At 37.7% G+C, this 17021-nt stretch overlaps 2 protein-coding genes across 4 annotated transcripts in view; both read left to right on the top strand.

The window, feature by feature from the left end:
* Positions 1-620: 620 nt before the first annotated feature.
* Positions 621-4107, top strand: manbal (mannosidase beta like). Of its 2 annotated transcripts, XM_005807542.3 has the most exons (4): positions 621-781; positions 879-903; positions 1008-1198; positions 3718-4107. In XM_005807542.3, the coding sequence occupies exons 3-4, from the start codon at positions 1049-1051 to the stop codon at positions 3826-3828; spliced, it is 261 nt and encodes an 86-aa protein (XP_005807599.1). In that variant the 5' UTR covers positions 621-781; positions 879-903; positions 1008-1048; the 3' UTR covers positions 3829-4107. The 2 variants fall into 2 exon arrangements, with proteins under 2 accessions (XP_005807599.1, XP_023180571.1); XM_023324803.1 differs by lacking the exon at positions 879-903 and having other exon boundaries at positions 631-781.
* An 847-nt stretch (positions 4108-4954) lies between these two features.
* LOC102227098 (proto-oncogene tyrosine-protein kinase Src) overlaps positions 4955-17021 on the top strand; it is a 28135-nt gene continuing 16068 nt past the window's right edge. For both annotated transcript variants that reach the window (XM_023324802.1, XM_005807545.3), the window contains exons 1-2: positions 4955-5490; positions 15635-15916. In XM_023324802.1, the coding sequence (XP_023180570.1) occupies positions 15643-15916 (274 nt within the window). In that variant the 5' untranslated portion in view covers positions 4955-5490; positions 15635-15642. The remainder of the gene's footprint in view (positions 5491-15634; positions 15917-17021) is intronic.

Here is a 17021-nt window from a genome sequence, read left to right as displayed (position 1 = left end):
CTGGAGCTTCAGCTTGTACCCCATTGAAATACCCAGCTGGAGAAGAACCCATGAGAACATATTAGCTGAATGAGGCAGTTTCGCCACAAATCATACATTCCCAGAGCCACAAAGGGTTTACATTGTATTTTATTCATCCTGTGTAAACTAAAAGTGCACCCTTAAACACTGCATGAAAAATATATACATATATTAGAAGTTTCATTTAATTTAGTTATTTTTAATTTCTGATATTTTGTTGCCTTTTCTAGGCTTTTAAATTCTGCTGTGTCCTTTTGAGGGTCTGTTCAAACACAGAGGAGTTTATCCTTTTTTCAACTCACATAATTTTGTTGTTGCAGACTGAGGGTAAGAACAAATATACAGGACTTCAGAGAGGTGCAAGTATTTCTTTGGAGTAATGATGTCCTATTACTGTTGCAAGAACAAAGAAGATTAAATAATAAAAAGAACATCTCATTGGTGTAATAATAATAATATTAATAATAATAATAATATACGGATTTATTTAATCTCCGTTTTTTATAAAATCATCACTTCAAAAGAAAAGCAACGCTAGAGGGCAACATTTTCAAATTAATCTTCTATTACAAAGGAAGTAGACGGCATGTTGAGTGCGTCACTTCCGGGTTTTTTTTCTTTCCTCTTTTTTTCTGGTTTGTAATAACTACAATATTTCCCCCCCCGTTTATTCTTAGAGTGCAAAGTCTTTCCATGTGTTTCTTTTGACGATAGTACGTTTTGGACCAAATAAACAACCCAGGATTTTGCGTCATTGCTGGTGAGCTTTTCATCCAGTCATCCAGCAAAGATATGATTTAGCGCACATTTATTTCTACTCAGCTCTTTGTTTTACCATATCCTCTCTGTGTTTACAGATCGGCTCTAAAGCTGCATGACACTGTATGTTAGCTTTGCAGATCCGAGGCTATCATGCATCCAATTTTAACTTTAACCAGCTAATTTCGAGACACTGTTAAGTAATCCTACTGCTGTTGGTTGGACAGGAAGTTTTGTCGGACGAAATAAGTCCAGACACAGCAGCGTCATGTCTGAAGAGCTGGACCTGTCACCTCCGGAGGTACCTGAACCCACCTTACTGGAAAGCATCCTGCGCTATGGGTTGTTCCTGGGTGCCATTTTCCAGCTGATCTGCATCCTGGCCGTCATAATGCCCTCATCCAAGAGTCACGATCAGGTGAGTGGACTCCACTTGGAGGGGCAGGAATCCGATCCAGTAGTTAAATATTGTTCCCATCCTAAAAAATATGCTTTCCTCTTATCTGGACAACAAGAATCCAATGATATGCGTTGAAATAATTGCTTTGTTCTTAGACTGTGAAACATTGTTTTTGTGAGCAAGAAAGATAATACTGTCACAAAATGTCTACATTTATTTCTGCTATTTTACAAACTGCCTACTGGATAATAGTTTTTTTTTATCTAACCGAACAGTAATCATTTGTAGACGATGATCTGATTCTGATTTTTTCACAAATATATACACAAATACAAATATTTATACATTATACTATGTTATCTTTTGTACCATTTTACAAGATACAATGTAGTTTCCACAAAGGGTTGTTTTTCTGCAGGATTACACACATGGACATTAATGTATATAACTTAAAGCAAACAATTTTCAAAAAGCCATTTCAGCTCTACCATCTCATCATGCACATCTCAAGCTATAAAATAAGCAGCAGCTGCTTTGGTCAGATTTAGGTTTTTGATAACAAATACTGGTGTAAAACAAGGGATGGATATGTTGAAAAGAACCTCAGAAAAGAAAATAACCTAATGTGACTTTGGTCCAGGTGCTCCCCTGGGAAAAAAGATGCCTTTTATTATTATTATAGCTTTTTTGAATCTTTTTACCAGGGTTTTTGCCCATTGGTGTTGAGGTCATTGTATGTGCTTTCTTTTCTTCTCATAACATGACATGGTATAAGTTTGACTAAAACAAAAAACACACTTTGTTTGGGACAGAACATTAAAGTTGCTTTAAATTGAGGAGAGATTAGAGTGTTTTGTTGTTCTCTTTCTAAACATCACACCTCAAACCTGCTCAAGCTACTAAGTGGCTGTACACTAAGCATTGTCTATTTTCTCTTTGCCACGTCTTTCAGCTCAAAACCAAATTCAGCCACATTAGATGAAGTTTAGTCAGAAAATCCTTTAAGATTATCAGCTATTTTGTAACCTTCTTGTGGGGGGTCAGTGACCTAGTTTTTATTTATTATGTTTTGGGTATCACTCTCAGAACCAGATGACTGTAGTTGCACTGACACTGTAAAGTCAAATTTGCTGATTCAGCTACAAGACTTTATATTAAGGAAATGGACCCTGGTAATCTGCTGTTACATAGAAAACAATTCTGGTGAAAACATAGCCTCTTAAAAACAAGAGTTGGGCTCAAGTTTTGATTTATTTTGAATTGTTTTCTTATCTCCTCACCCATATTACCAACGTACATAGAAACCTGCTTTTTGTAGCCGTTGATAAACTCCTAGGATAAGACTAGAGGGAACTACCTACAAATTTGATTAACTCACCTCAAATCACCACTAGAAGAACATGAAACCAACCCATGTTAATGAACTCTACCAATTCTGCAAAAAGAAATTTATAGACATCCAACCAGAATTATGTCAGAAGCTTTTTGTTAAGGACTAAAAAGTATGCAGTTGAAGAACAGGTTGCTAAGAGACAATTTACTATACTATACTATAAAGTATAGTATTATCTCTACCTGGCCTAAGTATTTTATTTAGGCCTGTTATGGATAATACCTTTAGACCAGAGAAAATTCAAAATAAATTTCAGCTCTTGCACCAACACTTTGTTAAAAAAAATATTATGCTGGAGATTAGGGTCAATAATGAAAAAAGATTCTCACTTTTTAATCTCAGAATTCTGCATTTTTTCCCCTTCATAGTTCTGAATTTAATCAGTCATGTAAAATAAAATCAGATAAATTCCTCCAAAAGGTTAGATCTCCTCCTGCACAATTCGCATCTCTATCATTTAAGATGATGCTCTCAATTGCTGCACAAAAAGTCAGAATTTTGACTTCTAATTTCGTCATGAAACCCTGGAGAAAAGAAAAGATTCTGATAAAACATGAATCACATCCCCATGAAAGTTGTATGTAAACTTGTTGTATGCAAATTAAGTTTAGGTAACTTGACAAATGTTGACAATAACACAAAGCATATTCTAAAAACTACCTTACTTGAAAATCTGAAGGAAAAACCACCAAAAGCAGCGCTCCTCATACTATCACTGCCGGAAGAGATTATTTATAGACTCAAGCAATTAAATCCTCTTTTTAATTATTCTATTTTCAGCTGATGAGATTGCCTTAATAAAATACACATGCTGTCACTGTGTCATCTTTAGCAGCAGCACAGTGGTAGTGCTGACAGGAAGAAACACGGCAGATTTGCTTTTGTTGGATGAGCAGAGCACGCATGTTAGCGTTTCATTCAGCTGTCTCTGTTGTGGAAATGAAGTTGCACAAAATCAGTCACCAGGAACATCACAAAGAAATTAATTAGTAGCTCAAATGTCCCAGTTGTTCTACATCCCTAACAGCAGAGTAAGAGCATTATCCTCAGACTACATTTATGTAATTGTTTGATTTCATATATTTTCACCCCAGCCTTCCTGCTCACCTGGAGAGTTTTATTGTTTCTGTTGCTTGCTCCACAGGAGGAGACCGAATCCACTGAAAGCAAAACTGGAGAACAGATGAAGAAAGCAAAAGGAGCGGCACCTCAGATTCGACAGAAACAAAAGAAGGAGAGCAAAAAGAAAAGATAGATGTTTATGTGCCCTTTTGTTGTGTGTTTTGTCTTTAATCCCTGTTATAAGTTTCTAACTTCATATTACAACACTACATCTGAGTCACTTCAGAATGACCCTCAGCTTAATCTTTACACTCAGCACACACACAAACACACACACACACTAAATGACGTTGTGTTTGCTGATTGTTAATGATTGCTGATAAATATTTGATAGTTTTGGTTTTCTTTTATCTGCTTTTCATATTATATGTGTATGTGTATTACAATAAATAAAATAACTGCCGTAACTATATTTATTACCAATCATTTATTTATATAAATGGGTCAGATTTCATTTTAGCTTCTCAACCCAGTTTTGTAGAAAATAACGGCCTGTTTCCTTATAATTGATATTTTTAAATCGCTGCTCAAAATAAGTATTTGTGTGAAGAAAAACATTAACATAAAATGTGATTGTTAGACTATTGTTGACGTTTTCATTCACTATGTTATAAATAAGTAAGGTAAGTTAATTTGGTTATTGTTTCTACTTTTCTTGTGCTAAACTGTTTACTGGATTGACACAGTTTACTGCTTGTCAGGAAAAAAAACTGCTAAACATGTTTTGTCACTTTAAAAAATAGTCATAATTGCATATAAATTATATGATTAACCTCAGAGATTGAATATTTTTCAAATTTATAGAACACGGGCACTGAAATTATGTGTAAATTCAATTGAAGCAGAGATTTATGTGATAAAAGAATGCATTTCTGAACTATGCAACCTTTGAAAGTACATTTTATAATGCGTGGAAAAATTGATATAACATACAACACAGTCTTATGTTTTTATGAAATGTTATGATTTAATAATAAAATTAATTGATAAAATACCCGATAGAAAAGTGTACCACATTTATTTTTCCTATATAGTCATACTTTTATTAAAGATGTGCAGTATTTCACGTTTTTTTTCCACATAAAATCACTTGAAGTTTTATAATAATGCGTCACGTTTCTTAGCGTAAGGACTGCGTGTTGCTTAGCAACCAATTTACCTCGCCAGAAAGGAAGCTAACAGCTTTCTCCGTAAGAAAGAAGTGATTTAGGAAGTGTGGAACTTTTATTTCAGTAAAATAAAACAGTTTTGCACCGATCGTGACAACTAAATAACAAACTGTGTTACATCGTGTGTTTGCTCCTGCCTGCCAACGCAGGAGCGATCTTCTGTATCTTGCGCAACATAAAGCTAATTCCCTACGAAGTTTACGCTACTGCGTAAAAAAAAAAAAAAAAGCGTCAATCGTGTCGGTTTATATTTTCGCTCCCATGTTTCGTCAGTGATGCGCTATCCAGTGGCTTCTCCCCCAACGCGGCTTGTCTTCTGCTCACTCACTACACCACTCCTGCTTCGACGCATGAATTTCCTGCGCCGTCGGCTCTTTCCAGCTGAACAGTCTGGCGTTTGCCCGGCCCACCGTAGCACAACACCGGCTGCTTTGCCCTCTTGTTCCAGAAGGCAGTCCCCCGTCATGACCTCCTCCTTCTGCGGCTCCAGTGAAATTCGCTAAATGGGATTTGCGGCTGGCCCAAGGTTTCCATTAATGTTTGAATGAGGAGAGCCGTCCGGGATCTGAGCGGCTTTCTGGCGGTGCGTCTCTGATTTTTGGGCTGAATCTGAAGACGCGTTAAAGGTAAGCTTAGTTCATTTCAGCTTAGAGCGGGGTTTTCTTTTTTTTTTTTTTTTTTTTTTTTTATATTGCCAAGAGGATATGTTTTATTTTTCACCTAACAACCTTTTCATCCAACGCATGTTCGCGTATGATACCCCCACACCGAGTTACATTTCATTGTTACGCAGGCCATTCAGTCAGCGTGGGTCGTACATTTGGCCAGTGCCATTCAACCTGTGTTGGGGCTACGTCTTGGACGCCTTTCTACACCCCTTCAAATGTAAAGCGTCTGTGCAGTGTTCGTCTTTGATTCGTTGTTTCGAACACAAATATTCCGGGGAAAAGCAACACATCGACTGTGCGCTGAAATTAAAGCCAACAATCCCGTCGAAATTCAAAATGGAGCAGTAAGAGCACCTGTTTTGATTCATCAGGCCGCAAATAACGTTGTTTATGGGAACCGCGACTGACACATGAGCGTCGTTTCTTTATTTCCCTCATTCATAAATTCCATTTTACGTACCTGGTAGGAATCACTTTAGCAAACACTGACTATGTACGTCTTCCTGTGGGTAAAATTTTATTTATTTCCATTTTCCTTCCCTATCAAACCCGTATTCAGTTTGACAGCTGCTGCTCCCGTAGGCAGCTGCCACCCCACCCCGTGTTTTCTTTGAAAGCAGCTTTGCTGACAACTGGTGTTTAATCTAGTGGAAATAGAATTTTAATTATGTAGTTTAACTGTTTTCAGTTTCTTTTGGGAGCTTTTTAGTTGTGGCTAATATCCATCATCCACTGGGTTCAGGTTTTACTATGAATGAGTAGGAGAGCTTTGGAGTTGATCTAGACACCAATGTGTTTGTCTGATCAGACAAACATGAGTAACATCTTGTCTTATTGGGCTGCCAAATTCACTGTTACACTTACTCACAAATGTTTTTGAAGAGTACAGAAAGTGTTAGAGAATTTATTTGTTATGGCTTCAGGGTGCATTCAAGTTTTATATGACACATTTCAGCAACAAGACAATTCAAAGTGTTTTACACCATAGACGCATAATACAGTAACCAATTACGAAACAGCAATAAACATTAAAATGTGTCAAATGACAACATCAAGTAAATATACATCAAATATATTAATCAATATTTCAGTTATTATGAATCAAAGACGACTCTAAACAGGCAGGTTTTTAGCTTTCATTTAAAGGAACTCATTGTTTCAGCTGTTTTGCAGTTTTCTGGGAGTTTGTTCCAGGTTAGTTGAGCTTAAAAACAGAATGCTGCTTCTCCATGTTTGGTTCTGAATCTGGAGATGCAGAATCAGAACCAAAGTGACAACAGATCTTTGATATCAATTAAATACTTTAATGAAATTGTTTCCAATTTCCCTGATTCACTTAGCATTCAGTTTTATCCAGTAATATTCTGACTAGAGATGATTTAAAAATAGCTACCCGTTTGGCAGACTTCTCTGTGTGTATAAAAGTCTTTCTGGTTTATCTCCTAATTGTTTCAGTAACAATCAAACGAGCTTTTGTCTTAATTCTTTTAAAAGAATGTTATATTTTATATATATATAAAGTTTTATTATGAGTCCACAAAAATTATTCATTGTGAGGCCTGTTAAGCCACCAGTTTACTTGACAAGCTGTCATTACAGTAAGAATTTGTTGAGTTAATGACTCGTGGTTTGTTCTGATATGAGCCGGCCATCCTGTCCTGTGAAATTAATCATGCTGAAGCAGCCGCTCTTCGTGGTCCAGGCGACCGGCTGCCAGAGCCTTCAGTCAAAGATGGAGGAATAGAAGAGTTTTTCTTGACATCTTATCAGCTCTGTGCTGTAGTCCCTCCTCTGCTTCTCCCTCCTTTTGCCTTTCCTGTGTCTGTTCACCAAAAGCCATCCAGGTCTGCTCTCCCCAAACTATCATGAGTTAACAATGGAAAGATCTTAAAGGACAGTTTGTCCATGTTAAATGTACTCTGGCTTACTCTGATGTTGTGTCTGCTGTATTCTGTGTCTCTGCGCATCTTAAAGCAGAGTAAAGCTCTGCTAATGTCCATATTTCCTCTTGTTTGGATCTTTGGACACCAATCCTCCTTCCCTCTCCCCCATTCCCAGGGGTAAACTGTAATTTCCCCATTGAGCTGAAAAGTTGTGCCGCACTTCTTTAGTGTCTGCAGGACAAAGTGGCAACTGCTACTGTGTGGATGAGGTGAATTTGTTACCCATGCCAGTTCTCTGTTTTCGTCTTTAAGCTTCAAAAGTTTGGAAATGCATTGTGTGTTGGTTTGGATCAGATGACAAGAAGATCTGATGTGATTGAGTTGAGTACTCTTCACTTTTTTTTCTGTCATAGTTTATAGTCTTATAGTGTCCCCTGAGAGAAAAAAATAGTTGCACTAAAGATTTTTAGACAAACATTTCATCACACAAACAAAGCTTTAGCCTAAATATGAGCAGAAAAAGATGATGAATGATGTCTCTATAAATCAATTTAAACTGGCCATGTTACTTTGATTTATTTATTTTACTTCTGTGAGTTTTGGTTGCGTTTTCCCATCTGGTTTCGAGAAAGGGGTTAGTTTCTCATGTCATCTGTGAATAGCTTAAAGGTCTTTCCATCATCCTTCAAACGCAACAGTGTCCCCACAGTGTAAAGATTTTTTGCATATATTCATCTTTCAAAATTTTTATTTAATGTGCTGATGGTTGCTGACTTTGAAAGGACTCTAGGATAAATGCACAAGTTGTGTAATAGTGGGAGCTGAATGTTATATTTCAATTGTTACACTGTGTATATTTGATTTCTAGACCATTGCAGTAAATTTTAAGAGGCAGAGGTCAAGAAATTCAGTTAGTTGCAGTTTATGTTCTTAATTTTACTGAACAGGCACTACACATTTAACTGCAACACTAAAACAAAACATCTAATTTGTTAGTTTAAAGTCCTTGAAAACTGACTAGTTGTTTGGACTGCATCATCATGTTTATCACATTGTTCATAAGTACTTGGTTTACTGTCCCATTGTCTGGATGTTACAGCTCACATTGAACTGAAACAGTGTTGTTGAAACTGAAGTAAAGGATGCCAAGACCATGACCTTGCATCTTGTTTAAACATGTCTTATTTTGCAATGATATTTGAGTCAGTGCAGCTAAACGTAGTGGAGTAATCTCCGTCATCATCACTTCGCCAAGACTCCATAGCGGAGATGTCACCTTATAGAAGTCATTATTAATCTTTAAATAATCCATACTATTAAACAGATCTAGAGATCCTTAAAATTAGTCCTAAATCTGCTGTGTTATTATGTTCAATAAAGATGATAAATGTGAGTAGAAAACTGCTTAATGAACACTTTACAAGGCTGTAGCTTTTGTTTTTTTAAGGATACCTTGTAAGTAATTACTTAAAAAAAATGTAAGTTTGATGCTCAAATACAATTGGCATGGATTTATTAGGCTCATCTACACACACCTTCAATACTTGATAGGTGTTCGTACTTGCCTGCTTTCCTAACCTGCATTCCTTTCACCTATCTGAACACTCTTCCTTTTCCTTCCCATTATTTCTATTCTTCACTCTCAGTATTCAGTTCATGTACAGAAATGGGTCATCGAGTTTATAAGACGCAGTCAGGTCTGAGACGGTGAGGAAGACGGGGGACTGATGAACGTGAATCAATATCAAACAGCTCTTGAACTTCATTGTGAACTAAAGATAGAAACAACTCAGAAAATCTTCCAAGCGAACCATGATTTGTTTTGTTGTTTAAACCAGTCCTTTGTAGTAAAAGTACAGGAAACAAGCATGTTTGTTTACTTTGCAATATGAATAATTGTTTTTCAGAATAATTGATGTCTAGAAAAACAGTTTATTTATTGAAGATTGCAGAGAAAACAGAAATAACATTAAGAATGTTGAATGTTACTTGAGATTTATATAGGAAAGTGTCATAAGATGAAAGATATGAAGCAATCAAAGCAACAGGAGCTGGAAGGAGCTTTTGTTTTGCATCCACTCTCTTTGTTACAACGCACACACACATACACACACATCTTCCTCCTCAGTTCCTTCCCCCTGCCCTCCTGCTGCTCAGGTGCCTGTTCTTGTTGCAGTCGCTGGCAGTCGAAGCGGTGCTATGCAGTCTGGTTCTCCCACGTTCCTCTGCACCCTTGTTATATATGGAAAAGCTCAGAGACAGAGAGTTGGTTTTTTTAAGATTTATTTCTGTCATTCTTTTTATTGAGACCATATCTCAAAATAGTCGTTATATAATGTTTTCTACACTATCCAGTATGCCCTATTAAATCACCTTTTATCCCATTTCCTCTGCACTGTGTCCTTAGTGAGAATTGAGAATTTTTTGACCCTATCAGCATTTTTAGGCATATTTTCTAACTCCAAGTTGAATGCTTGTGGGTTTAAGCATAGCAGGTGATGTATGTGTAATAAGGAATGGAAGTAAACATCGTATATCAAGGTGTACATAATTATTAGGCAGCTTATTTTTTGTCAAACTGTGCCAAAAAAGAGATTTAACTGACTCTGAAGTCAAAAATTATCATAAGTCTCTTGAAAAGATGTAGCAATCTTGAAATTGCTAAGATATTGCGGCGTGATCACAGAACCATTAAATATTTTGTTACAATTAGTCAACAGGGACACAAGAAACATGTTGAGGAAAAAGGATGCAAATTAATTGCCAAGGATTTGAGAATAATTAAGAGTACGACTGCCAGGAACCAATTATCTTCCAGTTCTGTCATATTCTAGAACTGCAACATAAATGTATCACTGAGAAGTACAAAATTCCCAGAGCTCTGAGACATGGCCAAAGCAAGGAAGGCTGAAACTTGACCATCACTCCAGTCATTTAAGTCTCAGTTTCCTGCAACTTTTACTGGAGTTTTTGCTTCAACACACCTGAGTTAAATAATGAGGTCATTGGCAGGACTCTGGAGAACATGGCTGCCTACTGAGGACACCGGCCTGCAGCTTGACCAGAGTTGAACACCCCTGAACAAGACAGAAGACAGATTCTTTTTTATTTAAAGGTTTTATGGATGAAATGGGAGCAACTTTTGTTGGACCAGATGAATGGTCCAACAAACCTCCATTTTGAGTTAGAAAGATTGGGTTGTGGTACTGATTTGGGCTGGTATTGTTGAAGGTGAGCTGGTTAGACCTTTTTGGGTTGAAGATGGGTTCAAAGAAGAAGACACTTTCTTCAAGCAGCAGTCTGTATATTTCAAACAATGATTTTTCTGCAGGAGAATGCTCTGTCAGATGCATCCTAGTACTCTGTGTGGCTAACCAGGCACATGTCATGACCCCTTCCTTTGTGCTCAACAGATCAAAAAACTATCAGACTTCATGAAAGGAACGTTTATCTCTAGCTGCTTTTCCATTAACCAGATAATTGTGCAATTTTATATTTTGAAAATAAATTTACTTACTGGAAACGTGCTGAAAACGCGTTGTCTAATAAAAAAGTTTAGGTGCTAGGATGAGATCGAAATTGGTTTATTTCGCACAACTGCAATGGAAACACCTTCTTTGCATCATACGAGTCACATGATCAATAACTGGAAGTTGCTACTGGCTGAAAAAACGAAGAGGATAACAGGAAGTAGTTGGAGGATTATGACTTGGCATGGTTTTAATGACTTATCGCATAAACAAAGTTATTTACGTGATTTTAATTGTTTTTTTTATTTAATGGAAATACACCATTTCCAAAATTGTTTGGGTTTTTTGGACATTTGCAGAATATTGACAAACGTTTGAGTTGATTTGTAATGGAAACACAGCTACTGTTATTGAAAACAAGGATGGCTACTTTTTTCCCCTACGATAAACTTCCCTTTTGCTTAAACATTTGTGTTGGAGGTTTATTGACATTTTAGATTAAACGACATCACTGTAGTTGGTGATTAATTAAAATAACACTTGCCTAACAATTGTGCACAGAGTGTAGTTTACAGCATGTTGGTGCTTATAGATATCAAGGAATTGCATTACCGTATTTGGAAAAGGTGTGAGGCTCTGCTGCAGAGGCAGCTCTGTTGCTTAGATGCAAAGTAGCAGAGAAAATCAAGTGCACTCGGGTTGATCCAGTATCCTGAAGGGAATCTGAGTAAATGATCAATTCTATGGACTCTGAGGTATTTTAGGACATAATTTTAAGGATCATTGCCTCTTTCTAGTTTGAGAACAGATTGTTTAATTAGGCCTAAATGGTGTCTTCAGTCATGCTCCCTTTGTGCTGCATTACTTCTACAATGTCTTCCTTTGACTTAATGTGCTTGTTTTCCAGCCTGATTGTTCCAGCCTCTCCACGGACAGAGAAATTGATACATTATTAATACCATATGAATTCAGGCATCTAAAACCACTAGAAAGCTAATCATGTAATCATTTGTCATGTAAACATAAAGTCAAGTTAATATTTTGTCTTTGAATTGAACACATTAATACAGACGATAAAAGCCTGCAGCCAAATGATGGCATAGTAAATACACAGAGGAAACCAATCAGTGGTTGCAATTTTGGAAAAAGTGATTCGGTAATGACTAAAGATGGTTAAATTGAGACAGTTAAATGTTTTGGGTTTTTTCAGTAAAAAATTTTTTGTTCGTTTTTCTTCTGCCTTTGCTGAGAGAAGTTAGGAATGTGATATGAAGCATGCAGAACCATAGACATTTGGACAGACCTTAATGGAGGCGACAGTGGTGCAGCCTGCAGACTAGGTTAATTCCTCACCGCGGGGCTGTGCTGCGTATCTTTCTCTTTCTACCCATTTTCTGTCTGATTATTGTGAAGGCCACTAGTTAAACCAAATCTTAACAGAAACAAAAACAGACTGAGTTCTTGGATCAAATTTTCTGCATGACCCAAGTCTGGCTTTCACCTAACATCTTTCAGCATCTCCACCGGCCCATTCACAGATTTTTCTCCTCTTGCTCACGGGGCCCTACTGTGCATCCAAAAAGCTTTTCTCTGCAGTAATTAAGAGGAAGTTTAAGTAATGACTCAGAGGTTATGTTGCAGAACTTTGCTGCACTGCAGCCTTGAACAGCAGATTATTGGTTTTAAAGATGAGATTTGTTTTTTTGACATTTATAGTTACTTTTCTACTAAAAAAAACAAAACAAGTGGTTCAATTTGTGTGATGTCATCAACTAGCTTGTTTATCTCCGTTGTTTTGAAAGATTTTATTTAGCAATGTCTAAATAAAATCCGGCAGTGGAAGTGTTTCTATCATCAGTATCCTTTTTTAGGATAGGAATTTGGGGGAGGGCCTATGGCAGGTTTTCACTGTTGTGACTCCTATAAAGTGTTATATGGACTGCATAGTACCCTTGTTATTGCAAACCCAGTCTTGCTCTCCTGTGTTTTCCTATTTTGATTATCTCTGACTAGCTTTAGGCAGCAGCGTTTAGTCAACAGGCTTGTAGGCGCAAGCCACCGACTGTGCACAGGTGTGAGGACCAATATAGCCATCAGTTCTCTTTTTTGCTGCCTCGTACTTTTGTATGTGTGGTCACCTTTTATACACACAAGCAGGTGCATCTGGCATAATGAAGACTTTTACATAGATTGCCAACTATGTAGCAGCTCCCCACAGGGTTGTCTGGAGAATATAGTTTAGCGTGCAACAGCTGTAAGAACAATGAGTAACTTACTTCTCTGATTTACTGTTTCGTTCTTATTGTTGGTGCTTGTTGAGATTTTTGCAGGATTTTGGTCAAAATATGTCGTATATCTTGATATTCTTATGGGTGTACATAAAAGGAGATAAAAAAAAACCTTTAAAGTTTTGTTAGACTAAAACAGTGTCTGCAGGAGTCTTGACCAAGATTGTTTTCTAAGTTGCAGCAAAAGAACCCAGCTATAAAACAGTTTTCCATCCTTGTTGGGTTGATGTATGTAAACTATCTATGCTCCGATGCAATAGTATAAGTAGTGTGATCTGCAGCTGAGACAAATTACCAAAGATTTGTAGGAAAATTGAAAACTATCATAATATGTGTTGCAGCTTGGTGAAAATGTACATGAGCACAAAACTATAAGCTTATTATTTTACTACCAAACAACCCAACCTTGCACTGTCTGGTCAGTAGTCAATAGTCCAGTTTCTTAGTCCTTGTTTCTTGCCCACTTTACCTTGCCCTTCTAGACATATTAACTCAAAGTGGACTGGATTACATTCTTGCAGAAGTTGAACCAAAGGTTTCTCGCCTATATTCTTTCTTTGCTCAGAAATCAGTGTGCGCATTCTGGAGCACTTGACTTACCCGCCCCCACATCTTCACAGTGGGAGCCTGCCCATGTCTTTGAGAATCCCCATACCTGTGTAATTATGTTATGCTCACACATCACACTTTAAACACCCACTAAGCCTCAGCTGTCCGCGCAGTACGTAACAACCACCTACACGTTCTTTTTAGAGCCACAGTCAGTTCCTTCCTCCATGTCTGTTAATAACCCTCCTCTGTCCTGTCTGTCAGACACTGTGTGTTGGAAAGTCTCACCAAGCTGCCTGCATGTGTTTGGAAAAAAGGATGTGAGACACAACTGTGCTGGGAGTGTGGGGCGGGGGGGTGTTGGTGTGCAGTTGAGCCTTGTTTCCCAGAGGCCACGGAACAGCTGCTAATGCACGCGAACGCACATACACACCTACGCATATGAATCCACTCTGTCTGGAACTGAGAGTGCTGGGATTCACAAAGGAACCAGGCTGTTTCATGTGTGTGTGACTGTCTTGTTTCAGCTGGTCTGAAATAGCCGGTCTCACGATGAATCACTGCTCCGCGACTGAAGGGGAGGAGCGGACCCGGGGTGTGAGCAAGGCACTCCAACTTTTAGTGCATCCACTTTGTGAACTTTTAGTCTGTGTCCTCCTGATGACTACACACTCTCAACTTGTTGCTTTTATCAGGACACAGCAGAAGTGTTGGACATGTTTCTGTCCTTGCCAGCTCACTAGCTGTAGTCCTGGTCTTCATGGCTCGCTTTGTTTACCACTGTGTTTACCTTGGTGATGGGTATTGATTCAGACCAGATGTAACCTGATGGGAATAACCTTGAATATTGTAAACGTGTGTGGTAATTTGTTCAGCTCCGAGTGTTTGTATGCCAACTGGATTTAAATGAAGGTGGAAAAGCTCGAGGGATGCACAATGGTGGAGCATAAGAACTGGATTTAATGTGACTGCTTACGTTAGGTCTCGGAGTTTAACATGTTCATTTTAATTTATTAATTAGATAGGTTTTAATGCAATTAATTACATTTTCCTTTTTTACATACAATTATTCTGAACCAGAACCTTTACATTGTGTTTACAGTACACCCGTAAGTCTGACACACAAGCTGCATCAGAGAACAACAGGGTCGGACGACAAAACTACTTCTCTTGTCCCACTGGTGGTGAATTTTTGCTTCAAAAAATGATTTGATGGAACACTGGCAAAAACTGTGGTTTTGTTAAAGTTGTGTTAACCTATCAGTGAAACTGTTCTGGCCTATAATAGCATCTCAATGCTAAACATGTAGCAGCAGCAGAGACGACCCCAACATTAATGTCGGCGTTCACGGCCCACAATTCTTTTGAAAAAAATAAACTTATTTGAAAGTATTTTTTCAAAGATGCCAAATGAATTATCATGAAAAACTTGAAACCTGTAACAAGATTGATGATTGAATAACCTAAATAACATATTAAAAACAATAAATCTTTGTTGATGAGCTCATATGTCTGTTTATTCAATAATTTAGCAGCAAAAATGTGTTTTGAAATTAAACTGGGGCTTATTTTACCAACATATCGTTTTTGATTAAAATGTGATTAATTGTAGACCATGCAATTAACTGTATTTAAAAATGAAGTCGCAACACTAGTTTATGCACATATAAGCGTTCTTCATGACCCAACGAGGTTTGTTTATGTTTTTAAAGAAACATATTTTAGGTTGTATTTTCATATTTCAGGTTATACAACTTAAAGAATCCTATTGAATTTTACTGAATATGTTCAAAAAAGCCATTTTTATAAATAACCCTGTCAAATCTATTTGGTCCATTATTAAAATAAACACATTGTGACACCTTTGGATGTTAATTGCTGCTTCCTTCCTCATCACTGGCTTTCGTCCTAGGTCTGCACATGGGGGCAGGCAAGAGTAAGCCCAAGGAGCCGGGCCAGCGTTCTATGAGCCTGGATGGTACCATAGGCACAGGCTCAGACAGCGGACACTTCCACCACCTGGGCCCCTCTCAGCAGACGCAGACCCCCAACCGAAGCCCTGCTGTCGGCACTGGCAGGCCGAGGTACCAGGGGCAGCACCAACACGCCCCGACAAACACCCCAGAACTGAGTCTCTTCGGAGGGGTGGACCACACAGGAACAGTAACATCACCTCAGAGAGGACCTCTGTCAGGTAGGAAAACATGTCATGCTGCTGGGCAGGTTTTGATTTAACTCGTTTCAGGACAATTGAAGTGGAGCACCTTGTAATCATGAACTCTGCCATGAATTCTTCTGTGTTCTGGACTTTAATGTGAAGCTATTTAAGTACTGAAGCTTGGCTGAAATAAGGGGGGAAAGCTGGTTGTAAATTCAAAATGGCACCACACCTGTATGGAATAATTAGGTCATTAAGGCTCTGGAGAACTGATCTACACAAGGAGGAGGTAATTAAGCCATTTCATTCCAGTGTTTTGAACCTGTGGCATATCTAAAAACTGCAGGACAGCGGCCCTTGAGGACTGGAGTTTGACACCTGTGCTGTAGAGACTTAGAGACTTTTGACTTGTGAACACATTGGGATTCATCAAAATAGGATAGAGCAGATTTCTCCAATCTTTACCAACAAAAAAGCCATTTTATCCCTGAGCCCTGCAAATGCTGCGTCACATTCTGACTAAAAAACTACTTTTTTGATAAATATCTGTTATATGAAATTTGTGGTCTTTTTTTTAAAAAAAACACCATTTTAGCTGTACTTTTAGTTTTTAATATAAAGATTAACATAAAATGCTTGCAAAAGCACGATGGATACATTTCCTTCTATTGGATGCTCATGTGTGTTGGAAACAATGTAAACAAAGTACTTAGTTTCCAATGTAATGGCATGAAGTAAATATCATTGGTACTTGTGGTGTAATTTTGCTGTGGAAATTTAATGCAGAAAATATGCCATGAAAAAATATAAAACTGCTTAAATATGCATTTGTTGTATCTATATTTAAGAAAAGATATACAGGGTTTTAACCAAATTACTTAGAGCCATTGTGGAAGGTCCAAAGAGCCACAGGCTGCACAGGGATGTCTGGATTTACCTTTTGAATAAGCAGAAGATGAATAGATGGATGCTGATGAGGCTACGCAATAAGAAACCTGTGTATCTAGTGTTTTTGTGACTTTTTAAACTCTGTTTTTATTTTGGATTTAAGAACAGTATTGTTTAATAGTAGCAGACAAGTTGCTAAAATGAAGTAATTTTTTGTTTTCCTGAAATGTAAAAATCCTTGTTGAGGTCACAG

This window comes from Xiphophorus maculatus, chromosome 20, assembly GCF_002775205.1.
Source record: "Xiphophorus maculatus strain JP 163 A chromosome 20, X_maculatus-5.0-male, whole genome shotgun sequence".
Classification (NCBI taxonomy): domain Eukaryota; kingdom Metazoa; phylum Chordata; class Actinopteri; order Cyprinodontiformes; family Poeciliidae; genus Xiphophorus; species Xiphophorus maculatus.
The sequence above is the reverse complement of the archived record's forward strand: the minus strand, read 5'-3'. Positions and strand labels throughout refer to the sequence as shown.